The sequence below is a fragment of the Ranitomeya imitator genome, chromosome 9 (assembly GCF_032444005.1).
Source record: "Ranitomeya imitator isolate aRanImi1 chromosome 9, aRanImi1.pri, whole genome shotgun sequence".
Classification (NCBI taxonomy): Eukaryota; Metazoa; Chordata; class Amphibia; order Anura; family Dendrobatidae; genus Ranitomeya; species Ranitomeya imitator.
In genome coordinates this window covers 59,387,022-59,401,596 of record NC_091290.1, presented here as the reverse complement: position 1 = coordinate 59,401,596, position 14,575 = coordinate 59,387,022, and the positions used below count along the sequence as shown (strand labels likewise).

At 44.7% G+C, this 14,575-nt stretch overlaps 1 protein-coding gene across 2 annotated transcripts in view; it reads right to left on the bottom strand.

The window, feature by feature from the left end:
• PTDSS2 (phosphatidylserine synthase 2) overlaps positions 1-14,575 on the bottom strand; it is a 93,088-nt gene that overhangs the window by 17,152 nt on the left and 61,361 nt on the right. For both annotated transcript variants that reach the window (XM_069739384.1, XM_069739385.1), the window contains exons 2-4: positions 11,292-11,393; positions 1,608-1,690; positions 673-740 (exon numbers count right to left, since the gene is read on the bottom strand). In XM_069739384.1, coding sequence (XP_069595485.1) covers positions 673-740; positions 1,608-1,690; positions 11,292-11,393 — 253 coding nt within the window. The remainder of the gene's footprint in view (positions 1-672; positions 741-1,607; positions 1,691-11,291; positions 11,394-14,575) is intronic.

Genomic DNA, 14,575 nt, shown 5'->3' with positions numbered 1-14,575 from the left:
TTTCCCCCCCTAGGCTGCGTCCAGTCCTGCTTTCCTACGGGTTTCAGTCTCACATTTATGACCCATTACATTGTATAATGCTCTTTATGGACACTATATATTAATGGGCAAAAAAATTTGACCCAAATCATTAAAGAGTAAATGTAGCTTTAATTTTTTTTTTCTTTTACGAATCAATATTAAAACATAAAAATAAGAAACTAATAGATCTTTGAGAAATCGGCTTCTTTATTCTTCTGCACTAATTAATCATTCTCAGAATAGTTCTGTGAATACAGATTTTCCCATTACTGAGATACGAGATGATAGTTGGTGCTGATAAAGTTCTATGGAGGGGGAGGAGCTAGAGGCAGAGCCCCGCCTTCTTACAGCTCCTCCCATCTCCATAGAATCTTATAGGCACCAACTGCCCTAATTACTAGAACTAGAGCACAGTGCGTATATGTAGTGTGCAACACTGGAAAATAAATGTGACGCAGAAACCTGACACATGGCTACTAGTGGTGGTCTCACATGGAGACTGCAGCAATTAATGACAGGTCACTTATTGAAGTAGTGATGTAATTAATGGAGGAAAAACAAGGCCGTCTCTGGGCGGTTTATAGGAGAAATCCACACTTTGCGTGGACATACCCTAGTGACCCGTACGATGTAGGCACTTTCACCATTTACCTGAAAGAGGATGAAGATGAGGAAGAGCTCGTACACCACGCTGACACACAGCCAGAACCTCCAATAAGCTGCAAGACATCAGAGCGGACACTGTTACTGCGCGGCTCCGCTACTGGACCAAACTGCAGCAGGTAACCCCACGATATGGGCCCAGGCAGGGACTGGTCCACAGCATAAGGGCTCATACACACCTGAGCGCTGTGGGTCCATACTAAACAGATCTGGAATGAGTTATGGGCCTCACAGTTTCCAAATAAAGACTTAACGTCCTGACGTCATAGGGAATCCATGAAAGCAGAGACACGAGGATCATCAATATCAGATCGGTGGGGGGTTACTAGGGTCGAACACCCAGCACCCCACTGATCAGATGTTAGAAGGCCCCAGAGCCAGAAGAAGGACACAGTGCATAGAGAAAGATCCGTCTGTGTGTAGGGGTCATTGTTGAGTACCGCAGCTCAACTCCTATTCACTTCAATGGGAGATGACCCGCAGTACCCAACAATGGCCACTATGCAGAGTATGGAGCTGGGCTGTTCTGACATTGCTGCTGGACCTGACAACAGCTGGTCTATGGGAGTGCTGCCCCAATCTGATACCGAGGACTTATTCTAAGGATGGGCCATCAATATCAAAGTCCTGGACAAGCCATTCAGGTCTGCGTGGCTCCGTAGATGGAGGATGCAGTACGTGGGATACACTGTAGCAATGCTACAAGCTTACAAAATCTGGCATCGAAATGATGACAGGGGCCGAGGGGGTAAGCGAAGCCCCAGGCAACCCTCTGGGTGCGGCGTTACGGCTCCTTAGAGCCCAATACAGTAGTGTGGACGAGGCTGTATACCGACATTACTTCTATACATGCTGGGACTCATCCCGACTGCTCCCCCATCATTCAGCCACGGCTGCACAACACCCGACACCCACCAACGTACCTGGATGAGGTCTGGAGAATGGGCCATCTTTAGCTTGTGTCACTCCAAAACACAGGAACACCAATATGCTGGCAACAATTCCTCTGGAAATACACAATGGGAAAACCTGAGCACCTTAGTGCAATGGCAACTGTATCATCACTGTAATTAGATCAGAAAATATACAAACAAGAACAATATGAATGTTTGATGGTACGCTTACTAAACTAATCGACAAATACACAATAGTAATACAAAGGACATTACATTTTTATAAGGGGCAGATTCCGGCAGTCCCCCCCCCCCAGGCTGCCATAAACCGGCCCCGTCCTGGGACAGATCAGCGGCCACGTGCAGGTTCTGTGGTCGCCCGTGCAATGCTGAGACGAGCTCACACGCCATTTTCTGCGTGTAACAGAAGCTTTGTGGGTTTATCTAATAGGAGAAGAGTGCGTGGAGATCAGGAAGAGCCAGCGGCACAAACTTCCTCCGGTTCTCTGCGCACAAGGAATAAACAGGAAATCTCCAGAGCCAAACGCAAATGTTATTCATCCCGGCCGAGTCCGACAGGATTTCACACTGATTTATGGTACAGAATCTACAAAATAGGACTGTACCGGCGCTGTTCCAGCAAGGTAGGCACGAGTCTCCACTGACATTGTTCTGCCATGTGAGCCCTGCAGCCAGCGGTCGCTAATGGGCTGCAGTTCCCTCCTTCGCCAGACGAGGTGAGTGAGCACAGCGGCTCAATAGCACCACTGACTTATGCCAGGTGAACCCCGCAACCAGAGTCTTCGGCAAACCCCGCAGCCAGCGTCTTCGGCAAACCCCGCAACCAGAGTCTTCGGCAAACCCCGCAGCCAGAGTCTTCGGCAAACCCCGCAGCCAGCGTCTTCGGCAAACCCCGCAGCCAGCGTCTTCGGCAAACCCCGCAGCCAGCGTCTTCGGCAAACCCCGCAGCCAGCGTCTTCGGCAAACCCCGCAGCCAGCGTCTTCGGCAAACCCCGCAGCCAGCGTCTTCGGCAAACCCCGCAGCCAGCGTCTTCGGCAAACCCCGCAGCCAGCGTCTTCGGCAAACCCCGCAGCCAGCGTCTTCGGCAAACCCCGCAGCCAGCGTCTTCGGCAAACCCCGCAGCCAGCGTCTTCGGCAAACCCCGCAGCCAGCGTCTTCGGCAAACCCCGCAGCCAGCGTCTTCGGCAAACCCCGCAGCCAGCGTCTTCGGCAAACCCCGCAGCCAGCGTCTTCGGCAAACCCCGCAGCCAGCGTCTTCGGCAAACCCCGCAGCCAGCGTCTTCGGCAAACCCCGCAGCCAGCGTCTTCGGCAAACCCCGCAGCCAGCGTCTTCGGCAAACCCCGCAGCCAGCGTCAGGCAAACCCCGCAGCCAGCGTCAGGCAAACCCCGCAGCCAGCGTCAGGCAAACCCCGCAGCCAGCGTCAGGCAAACCCCGCAGCCAGCGTCAGGCAAACCCCGCAGCCAGCGTCAGGCAAACCCCGCAGCCAGCGTCGGGCAAACCCCGCAGCCAGCGTCGGGCAAACTCCGCAGCCAGTGTCGGGCAAACCCCGCAGCCAGCGTCGGGCAAACCCTGCAGCCAGCGTCGGGCAAACTCCGCAGCCAGTGTCAGGCAAACCCCGCAGCCAGTGTCAGGCAAACCCCAGTGCAGACCTCGCTGGAATAATGCAGATACAGGAGGTAAGTATCGGTTATTTTTATTTTACACCAGGGAATATAGTATTTAATCCTTTAAAAGGGTCGGGAAATTATTCTTGTTTGTACGTTTGTTTTTCCATGCCTTCTTACAAGATCCATAGCTGTTCTATTTTTCTGGCAACATAGCTGTATGAGGGCTTGTTTATGTGCTGGATGAATAGTAGTTATGAATGGCGCCGTTCATGTTACCATATAAAGTCCTGGAACATATGGGGGAAAAAATTCATAGTGGGATGAAATAATGTAATTCTGACACAGGTTTTGTTTTTACGGAGTTCATCGTGCGGAAAAAATGATGGTATATGTCTGACCGATAACAGCAATTTTAAACCACCGATTTTTTCTATTTAAGTGATGAAAAAAAAAAAAAAAAAAAAAAGATTCAGGATATTGTGTAAAACAAAAATGGTTCTTAAAAATCACAGTTTTCCCGAACCCCTAACAATTTTATTTTTCTGATGATGGGGCCAAACACTTTTTATTGTGCAATGAGCGGACTTTTTTATGCCAATTTTGCACAAATGTGAAGCTTTGATTGTTACATTTTTTAGGGAGATATAGTGACCAAAAACATGCAATTCTGTAAATTAAATGGTTTTCATTTTTATGGTGTTTAAGATTGGGTTTATTAATTTCATATTTTAGTTGATTAGACATTTACGTACAAGACTATAATCAAATGTTTATTTATTTTCCTTTATTTCTAATATGAGGAACTTAATATAACCAGTATCTGCAGCGTATGGTGGGAGCGCAGCTCCTGGGCCTCCTCCACGCCAGAGGACCCCTTCCCAGGACGTGAAAAGAACAGCCATTAGTGAGAAGTGGTTAAGAATGGGGTTATCAGAGTAGTGGACAACCCCTTTAAAAGGCTAGGCTACACTAAAGTTTGGGCTTTCTTTTTTTATTACTAAAAATTCACTTATTTTTGTCTTGCGATATTGGTAGATGATTTTGGTGTCAAATTCCTCAAAATGGTGCACACGAGTCAAGAATTCTGCAAAATTAATCGACACTCATTTGCCTAACTATTTTGTGACTTTCTAGTGTAGAAGCCGCAAGTTTTATTAAAAATGTTGCAAAAAAATGGGAAAAGTCCAGGCGTACATCTGCACAAAAAGTTTTATTAAAAAAAAAAAAAAAAAAAAAAAATCGCAATTGATGAAACAGCTAAAGACATCTGGAAACCCCAAGCCCTGCGAACAATGGTGAACATAAAACAGGGGAATAGATAAAAAACACAAATTAAAAAAAAGGAGAAAAATTGAAACGATCTTAGGGAGTACGGTAAATTAAAAAAAAAAACAGGCAAGAAAAAGAAGAAAAAAAAACAAAAAACATAAATCTGTCCCTTGACTGTCTTTCTTCATAAAAGGTGCTTTAATTCCCGAATGACAAGAAGTTTTCGTTACATTCTAGGGAGAAAAAAAGTAGCTGGTACTATTTAAAAGGATTGTGAAACAAAAATAAAACATTATGAATAAAATTATATATACACGGTATATTTCTTGGATCTGGGCATGGATCGTGATATTTTTAGGCCATCGGTGGATTCCTGTCCATCTATTTCACGGTGAGTTGTGGTGTGATGGGTCTGGGTGCAGCTCTAAACAAAGGTGTCACCCTCCGCAGGTACAAGGATTAATGGCGGCTCTGCTGGCCCCCTCAGCGCCCGGCTTAGCAACATTCCACATACAGTGGCAGTTTACCTGACAGGTTACACAGAGGTAATCCCTCAGCTCCAGGCAAACACATAATATCCTACAACTGATTATGCCCTTGAGATAACAACCTCCTAGTAACCAGACACCCCTACCCTCCTCCAGTCAGGAGAGGCAGAATGAGTAACATGACCTGTATGAAGCATGTGTTCGGTTATGGCACTCAGACCGTCCTTGTGCCGTGCCCTCTGGTCTCCTGATCAGTACCTGCATGTGTTCGGTTATGGCACTCAGACCGTCCTTGTGCCATGCCCTCTGGTCTCCTGATCAGTACCTGCACTCCACCTTCTATTTCCTTCTCTACCATAGGGGATTATGTGACGTGTGGACTTTGCCATCAAATTATGTCTAGCCTTACAGGGGTTCTCACAAACCAAATTTGAATGAATATAATCCTAAATGTCTATTTACTAATCTAATTACTTTTCTAATATACATCAAATTAAAAATTCCTTACAGTTCCCTCTATATATTTATTTATTTTAATTTCTTAAATGGGTTGTCCACCACCCAGAAATCGCCTTCTGAATCCCTATGATCTCCCCCCCCCCCCCCCCCCCATCATAAAACAACACATACTCCCCTTCAGTGCTGGCGCTGTTCCAGCCGTGTTGAGACTCGCTCTCCTGGGCATCAGGTGACAATTTCACGCGATCCTTGCGGCCAATCAGTGCTGGTTTCACAGTCCTCGCCTACGGATGTAAGCGTCAGCCGAAGCTTTCTGAGAGCTGTCACTGCTCTCACTTCCTCCGGATGTCTTGATTTGCCTGAAGAGAGGAGAGTGAAGCCAGCGCTTATTGGCAGCAGGGATGGCATGACATTATGTCATGCGATTCCTGGGGAAAGACAGCGCTTACACTGCTAGAACGACACCAGCACGGGAGGAGAGTATAGGTGTCATTTTACTGAGGGGGGAAGAATAAAGTGACAGGAGGCAGAAGTGAAAACCGCGGCATCGGCCAATTATCCCTGCAGATGTTCTATGCATCGTGTGGACGAGGTTTCTTATAATCTAATCCCCAGTGCTAATGGTGTAATACTCAGCTGTTATCCATGGCACACACCCCAAGGCTGCCTTCCCACGATCAGTGTTTGATAACTTGTTCTTATGTTTTTCGGCACCCATTAGTTAAATTAGGAAAAAAAGGAGCTATGAAAGAACGCAAGTAACCTCTTTCCCATCTTTGTCATTCGAATACATCCACTCAGGATTGGAAGCAAATTTAACTTTTCTGACTTTTAGGACCCTGCAGACTACAGATGTTCAAGGACCTCCATAGTAAAGTGTAGTGGGCATGCTTTGTGCCTGCGCATGGAGGGGGAGGTGACCTGTGACCATCACCCAATGTGTATGGTGGCATCCTGGGTTCTCTATAGACAGGTTATACCATTAATTGTAATCCAACCTGGGATCTAATGAGATCACTACTCAAAAGTAACGTCTCCTGTTATACATAGTCCCATAGGTTTATAACGACCACGGTCCATCAAGTTCAGCCTTTCTCCACCAATTGTACATTTTATCACTAAATTAGCTACAGGGTGGGCCATGTATATGGATACACCTAAATAAAATGGGAATGATTGGTGATATCAACTTCCTTTTGGCGGCACATTAGTATATGGGAGGGGGGAAAACTATTCAAAATGTGTGGTGACCATGGCGGCCATTTTGAAGTCAGCCATTTTGGATCCAACTTTATTTTATCCAATGGGAAGAGGGTCATGTGACACGTTAAACTTATTGAGAATTTCACAAGAAAAACAATGGTGTGCTTGGTTTTAACATTACTTTATTCTTTCATGAGTTATTTTCAAGTTTATGACCACTTATATAATGTTCAAAGTGCTGCCCATTGTGTTGGATTGTCGATGCCACCCTCTTCTCGCACTCTACACACTGATAGCAACACTGCAGAAGAAATGCTAGCACAGGCTTCCAATATCCATTGTTTCAGATGCTGCATATCTCGTATCTTCACAGCATAATAGCCTTCAGATGACCCCAAAGATAAAAAAGTCTAAAGGTACCGTCACACTAAGCGACGCTGCAGCGATACCGACAACGATCCGGATCGCTGCAGCGTCGCTGTTTGGTCGCTGGAGAGCTGTCACACAGACAGCTCTCCAGCGACCAACGATCCCGAAGTCCCCTGGTAACCAGGGTAAACATCGGGTTACTAAGCGCAGGGCCGCGCTTAGTAACTTGATGTTTACCCTGGTTACCAGCGTGAACGTAAAAAAAAACAAACACTACATACTTACCGCTGTCTGTCCCCGGCGCTGTGCTTCTCTGCACTGACTGTGAGCACAGCGGCCGGAAAGCAGAGCGGTGACGTCACCGCTGTGCTCTGCTTTCCGGCCGGCCGACGCTCACAGCCAGTGCAGAGAAGCAGAGCGCCGGGGACAGACACGGAACGTAAGTATGTAGTGTTTGTTTTTTTACGTTTACACTGGTAATCAGGGTAAACATCGGGTTACTAAGCGCGGCCCTGCATTTAGTAACCCGATGTTTACCCTGGTTACCAGTGAAGACATCGCTGGATCGGCGTCACACACGCCGATTCAGCGATGTCTGCAGGGAGTCCAGCGACAAAATAAAGTGCTGGACTTTCTGCAGCGACCAACGACATCACAGCAGGATCCTGATCGCTGCTGCCTGTCAAACTGAACGATTTCGCTAGCCAGGACGCTGCAACGTCACGGATCGCTAGCGATATCGTTCAGTGTGAAGGTAGCTTAAGGGGGTCAGATCAGGAGACCTTAATGGCCATTCAACTGGCCCACGAAGACCAATCCACTTTCTAGGAAACTGTTCATCATGTAGGAATGCTCGGACCCGACACCCATAACGTGGTGGTCCACCATCTTCTCATTGGAAAAAATAAAGTTGGATCCAAAATGGCAGACTTCAGAATGGCTGCCATGGTCACCACATATCTTGAAAAGTTTTCCCCCCTCCCATATACTAATGTGCCACAAACAAGAACATAGTAACATAGTTATTAAGGTTGAAGGAAGACTAAGTCCATCTAGTTCCACCCATAGCCTAACCTAACATGCCCTAACATATTGATCCAGAGGAAGGCAAAAAAAAAACCATGTGGCAAAGAGTAAGCTCCACTTTGGGGGGAAAAATTCCTTCCCGACTCCACATACGGCAATCAGACTAGTTCCCTGGATCAACGCCCTATCAAGGAATCTAGTATATATACCCTGCAACATTATACTTTTCCAGAAAGGCATCCAGTCCCCTCTTAAATTTAAGTAATGAATCACTCATTATAACATCATATGGCAGAGAGTTCCATAGTCTCACTGCTCTTACAGTAAAGAACCTGCGTCTGTTATTATGCTTAAACCTTCTTTCCTCCAGATGTAGAGGATGCCCCCTTGTCCCTGTCTCAGGTCTATGATTAAAAAGATCATCAGAAAGGTCTTTGTACTGTCCCCTCATATATTCATGCATTAAAATAAGATCACCCCTTAGCCTTCATTTTTCCAAACTAAATAGCCCCAAGTGTAATAACCTATCTTGGTATTGCAGACCCCCCAGTCCTCTAATAACCTTGGTCGCTCTTCTCTGCACCCGCTCTAGTTCAGCTATGTCTTTCTTATACACCGGAGACCAGAACTGTGCACAGTATTCTAAGTGTGGTCGAACTAGTGACTTGTATAGAGGTAAAATGATGTTCTCCTCATGAGCATCTATGCCTCTTTTAATGCATCCCATTATTTTATTTGCCTTTGTAGTAGCTGCCTGACATTGGCCCCTGAATATGAGTTTGTCATCCACCCATACACCCAGGTCTTTTTCATTGACGGTTTTGCCCAGAGTTTTAGAATTAAGCACATAATTATACATCTTATTACTTCTACCCAAGTACATGACCTTACATTTATCCCCATTAAAGCTCATTTTCCATTTATCAGCCCAATCTTCTAGTTTACATAAATCATCCTGTAATATAAAATTGTCCTCCTCTGTATTGATTACCCTGCAGAGTTTAGTGTCATCTGCAAATATTGAAATTCCACTCTGCATGCCCCCTACAAGATCTACTATATAATTGTCTAAGGGTCACTTCCGTCTTTCCTTCTGTCTGTCACGGATATTCATTGGTCTCAGCCTCTGTCATGGAAATCCAAGTCGCTGATTGGTCGTGGGCGTTTTGCCACGACCAATCACAGACGGCCATAGTCTGGCAGCGAAATGGCCACTGCTTTACTGCCCCGCAGTTAGTGCTGAGTGCTCACAGGGTTAATGCCAGCGTTAACGGACCGCGGTGTAATACACTCCGTTAACGCAGCTATTAACCCTGTGTGACCAACTTTTTTACTATTGATGCTGCGTATGCGGCATCAATAGTAAAAAGACCTAATGTTACAAATAAAAAAAGGTTATTCTCACCTTCTGCCGTCGCGCGCTGTCCTCGGCAGTGCAAGCGGCAGGCTCCGGTGCCAAGGATGCTATGCGAGAAGGACCTGCCATAACATCACGGTCATGTGACCGCGACGTCAACACAGGTCCTGCGCTCATACCAACCCTGGGACCCGAAGCTACCGCGCGACTGCCCAACATACCGCGCGACTGCCCAACATACCGCGCGACATTATATACTACATAGCTGTGCAATACACTACGTGCCTGTGCAATATACTACGTGCCTGTGCAATATACTACGTGGATCTACAATATACTACGTGGATCTACAATATACTACGTGGCTATGTTATATACTACGTGGCTGACCAATATACTACATACCTGTGCAATACACTACGTGGCTGTGTTATATACTACGTAGCTCTGCTATATACTATGTACGCTGTGTTACATACTACGTAGCTCTGTTATATACTACGTCCGATGTGTTATATACTACGTCACTGTGCAATATAGCACGTAGCCTGTGCTATATACTATCTACATATTCTAGAATACCCGATACGTTAGAATCGGGCCACCATCTAGTCATTAATAAATATGTTAAAAAGAAGAGGGCCCAATACTGACCCCTGTGGTACCCCACAGCTAACCGCTACCCAGTCCGAGTGTGCTCCATTAATAACCACCCTTTGTTTCCTATCCCTGAGCCAGCTCTTAACCCACTTCCACATATTTTCCCCTATCCCCATTATTCTCATTTTATGTATCAACCTTTTGTGTGGCACCTTATCAAAAGCTTTTGAAAAGTCCATATACACTACATCCACTGGGTTCCCTTGGTCCAATCCGGAACTTACCTCTTCATAGAAACTGATCAAATTAGTCTGACATGAACGGTCCCTAGTAAACCCGTGCTGATACTGGGTCATGAGGTTATTCCTCTTCAGATACTCCAGTATAGCGTCCCTTAGAATGCCCTCCAGGATTTTACCCACAGTAGAGGTTAAGCTTACTGGCCGATAATATCCGAGTTCAGTTTTTGTTCCCTTTTTGAATATTGGCACCACATTTGCTATACGCCAGTCCTGTGGTACAGACCCTGTTATTATGGAGTCTTTATAGATTAAAAATAATGGTCTATCAATGACTGTACCTAATTCCTGCAGTACTCGGGGGTGTATCCCATCCGGGCCCGGAGATTTGTCAATTTTAGTGATTTTTAGACGCCGCCGCACTTCCTGCTGGGTTAAGCAGGTGACATTTAATTGGGAATTTTTATCACTAGTCATTTTGTCTGCCATGGGATTTTCTTGTGTAAATACTGCCGAAAAAAAGTCATTTAGCATATTGGCTTTTTCCTCATCCTCATCCACCATTTCACCCAGACTATTTTTAAGGGGGCCAACACTATCATTTTTTAGTTTCTTACTATTTACGTAGTTAAAGAATATTTTGGGATTATTTTTACTCTCTCTGGCAATGAGGCTCTGTCTTAAATTCTGTAAAAAGCAAATCAAGGCAGCAAAGATTATTTAATTTTTTGTATTTATTTAATGCCTCATCACTACCTATTTCCTTTAATTCTCTAAATGCTTTCTTTTTGTCACTTGTTGCGCCCCTTACAGCTCTATTTAGCCATATTAGTTTCCTCCAATTAGTTGATATCACCAACCATTCCTATTTTTTTTTATTTAGGTGTATCCATATAAATGGCCCATCCTGTATAACCCGCAATGTTATCCAGGAAATCACCCTTCGGGGGAGAATTAGTTGGTATCTGGCAATGTGTTTTTACCATAACATAGGGCTTTGTACAGAAGTGTGAACAGGGCTTTACAGCAGACCGGTAATGTAATCAGTAAACAGGACACATAACAGACTTTACCTTTTTGTATTAAAGGCGGTGTCTTGCGGCGTCTCTTCAAGTAACGTGACATATACCAAGGAACACGTCAGGATAAATAGCACGGTTAATGTGTGCGCTCTCCTATAAACATTTCAATAAAGGTGGGAAAAAAAAAAAGTTATGTAATACAATGTGGTAATGATCGGACTACATACTTATTACACACAACTAAAGAGCGCATTAAATAATCTCATGGGGAATCTATGGCTGTAAAGTCCTCAAAAGAAGTATTCTGCTGCGAGTTAGCCTTCATCTATTCACTGGATAAGTGCCAACACTTCGGACCCCTAAAGATGTCCAAACCCACTGACGTAGTAAATATAGTCCCTCAATTCACCCCAACAGATGAGGTCGGGGGAGATCAATGTCGAGTAGTATGAATTTTAACACCTGATTCTTTTCAGTAGATAAGCCGCCACCAGGGCCATTCGGCAGTGGCTTTCTTCTACCTCTACGAAAGCACATGAGCATTCAGCCAAGGCGGGTGATTGGGGGAATCGGGAGAGATAGCGGAGTGATAAACAAGCCATCAGCCATCTTGTGTGTGCGGGTAGCTTTAGGTCTGTGTGGACCCACAAAGGATATAGGGATTTGGGTCACCTGTTCTCCCTTGGTCACAAGCTCACGGGTCTCCAATCAAGTAAAGGGCAGGACACACATACAACTTTGTTCCGTATGACTCCTCCGGGCTGCCAGCTCATAGCTAGGACAGAATGGGGTACACAAGTTCCCTGGTTTGACAATAGATGGGTGCCAGCAAACCGACAATGATCTAACAGTTAGTACATAGCCAGTGGGTAGATGATAAAAGGCCATTCAGGTCCAAGCAAGCCAACAGTGCCTACAAAATTACACTAACAAATTTGTATTTATTTTTTGTTCCTGGGTACAAAGTGTGTGTTTTCCTAACCCATTATGCCTAAAACAAATAGAAAATAGTTGTTCCACAAAAACTTTGCTTCAAGACAATGAAATTTTGAAATGTGTCAGTTTTCGGGAAATTTCTCGATTCGTATTCAATACAGAGTAGTCTTCAAGAATATTGTTGTACTTCTAGAACTGTGCGGACGTTTCTACAATTTTCCAGAATTATCTAGAAGTTTCTAGAAACTTTTAGAGCTTTCGAGAACGTTCTTGGACTGTTCAATAGTAGTCATACAAGTATAAAAGCACAGGTGACTCGAACCAACATTTCGGTTTATGTTATTTCTGAGTAAGAGAATAACGATTCGCAGTTAAAGAGCAATTAATTGTTTTAGATGGCATCAAGAGGTTGTTTGCGCCCAGCAGATGCATTCTGCTACGTGTGTGGACAATTTATATAGACAAGAAGGAGAAAATATTCCGTGAAAGCATGTCGTATGATGTGCGAGGCCTACAAGGCATATTTTTGCATGCCCGTCAGGGATCAAGTCCTGGGCACCTCATTTCACACGCGAATATTCCAAGAAAGCTTTTGAAGGTAAGGTGAACAATTGCTACTCGTTTAGATTGCAGTGCTTTATTTTGTAGAATTTCAATGATTTAGATCTAGTACAGTTTAAGGAGTTGCAATTGAAAAAATGTTCACATATGTCAATGCACTATAGCAAAATATGTATTAAGTAATGTGAAAAATGTCCTGCTTTTATCTAATTAATTATATCTGCTATGTTACAGGTTGGTACAGTGGAGAAGAGAGCCATGAAGTTTGCTATCCCGCGAATTTGGTGGCAACCGATCACTCAAGCAACTGCCACTTCTGCATGGTGGATCCTGCCAAACGTTGGACGGGCAAGAATGCGCCTCAAATGGTTTATCCAGACATGCCTTCTTCCATTGCACCAGTACCACACTGCCCCAACTCCCCCAAAGAGGGATCAGCCATCTTCAGGAAAAAGCTGCAAGTCAGACAGCAAGGAAGATATTGGAGATCAAGATTAGGTTTTCACAGATACGGTTGAGGAGAGACGGCCATACTTTCCTAACCACAAAGACGTCAACGATCTGATCAGAGACCTTCATCTTACAAAGTCCAATGCTGAGCTTCTGACATCCAGGCTCAAGCAGTGAAACTTGTTGGATGAAAGCGTGCAAGTCACAGATCAGAGAAAGTCACCAAACATTTTCCAACTTCTTCAGTAGGGAAGATGGGTTGTACTTCTGCAACAATGTGGCACAACAAATACGAAGTTATTCTGGCCTGTGGTCATAAAATCAAAGTTTGTGCTGAACGTAGTCGTTTTTCCATAGTCTCTAAACATAAGCAGTTGAAATATTACACTTGGAAGCCAGGAACAAAACCAAGAAAAGGATTTATCCAAACAAAAAAGACTTAAAGGGATTGTCCGTAGTATATTCATGACCTATTAACTTTCTCCTCTCACACCACTGAAAACATATGAACACTCGGTTGAATGCAGAAATGTAAAGAGTTGTTGGAAGAGGTAGCTGTATGACCATCAAGTAGATAAGAGTGTATGGCAAACTTTAGGATATTATGTGTGTAAGGGTATGACACCCAGCGACCCACCCCACCACCGATCAGCTCCAGATGCATGCAGGTAGCAGCCGCTGCAGTGTGCGCCAAGTCAGCTACTTTACAATTTATTTATTTTACTCACTTTTATGGGGCCATTAATTCCACAGCACTTAACGGACATCCTCACTGTCCCCATTGGGGTTCATAATCTCTTATTTCCAATCAGTATGTTTTTGGACTGTGGGAAGAAACCAGAGAACCCAGAAGAAACCCACACAAACAAGGGGAGAACATACAAACTCCTTGCAGATGTTGTCAATTAAGGTCATCAATATGAAAGCTGCGGACGAACTCTTTAACCTGTAGCATGAAGCAAGATCCACCAACGTACAAGACAACATCTGTAGAAAAAAAAAAAAAAAAAAAGAGGAAAGCTACAAAGGGTGTAGGGTGTAGACTCCTTGTTGACCACTTGTACGAGAACTCACTATGCTCAAGATTGTGAAGACCAGAAGCCTCTTTCGCTCTGCCGGTTCTTGCCCGTCCATGAAACCACATGGACACCACTTCAACTAAACAGGAACGTGATACCACATCTCCCCTTCAGTGGCCGCAGCCGACAGTATCCTTCCCTGCGAAAACTATAATGGCTGCAGGAGTGCTCCTAATAAAAGGGATATTTTTGGGGGGCACTGACAATTAGGTGTACAGTTAGTAGAGGGATTGACCATATCACTCTAAAATGCATAGTTTGTGAATAATATTTCACAATTTAAGGTCAAATATATAAAGTCCTCTCCAC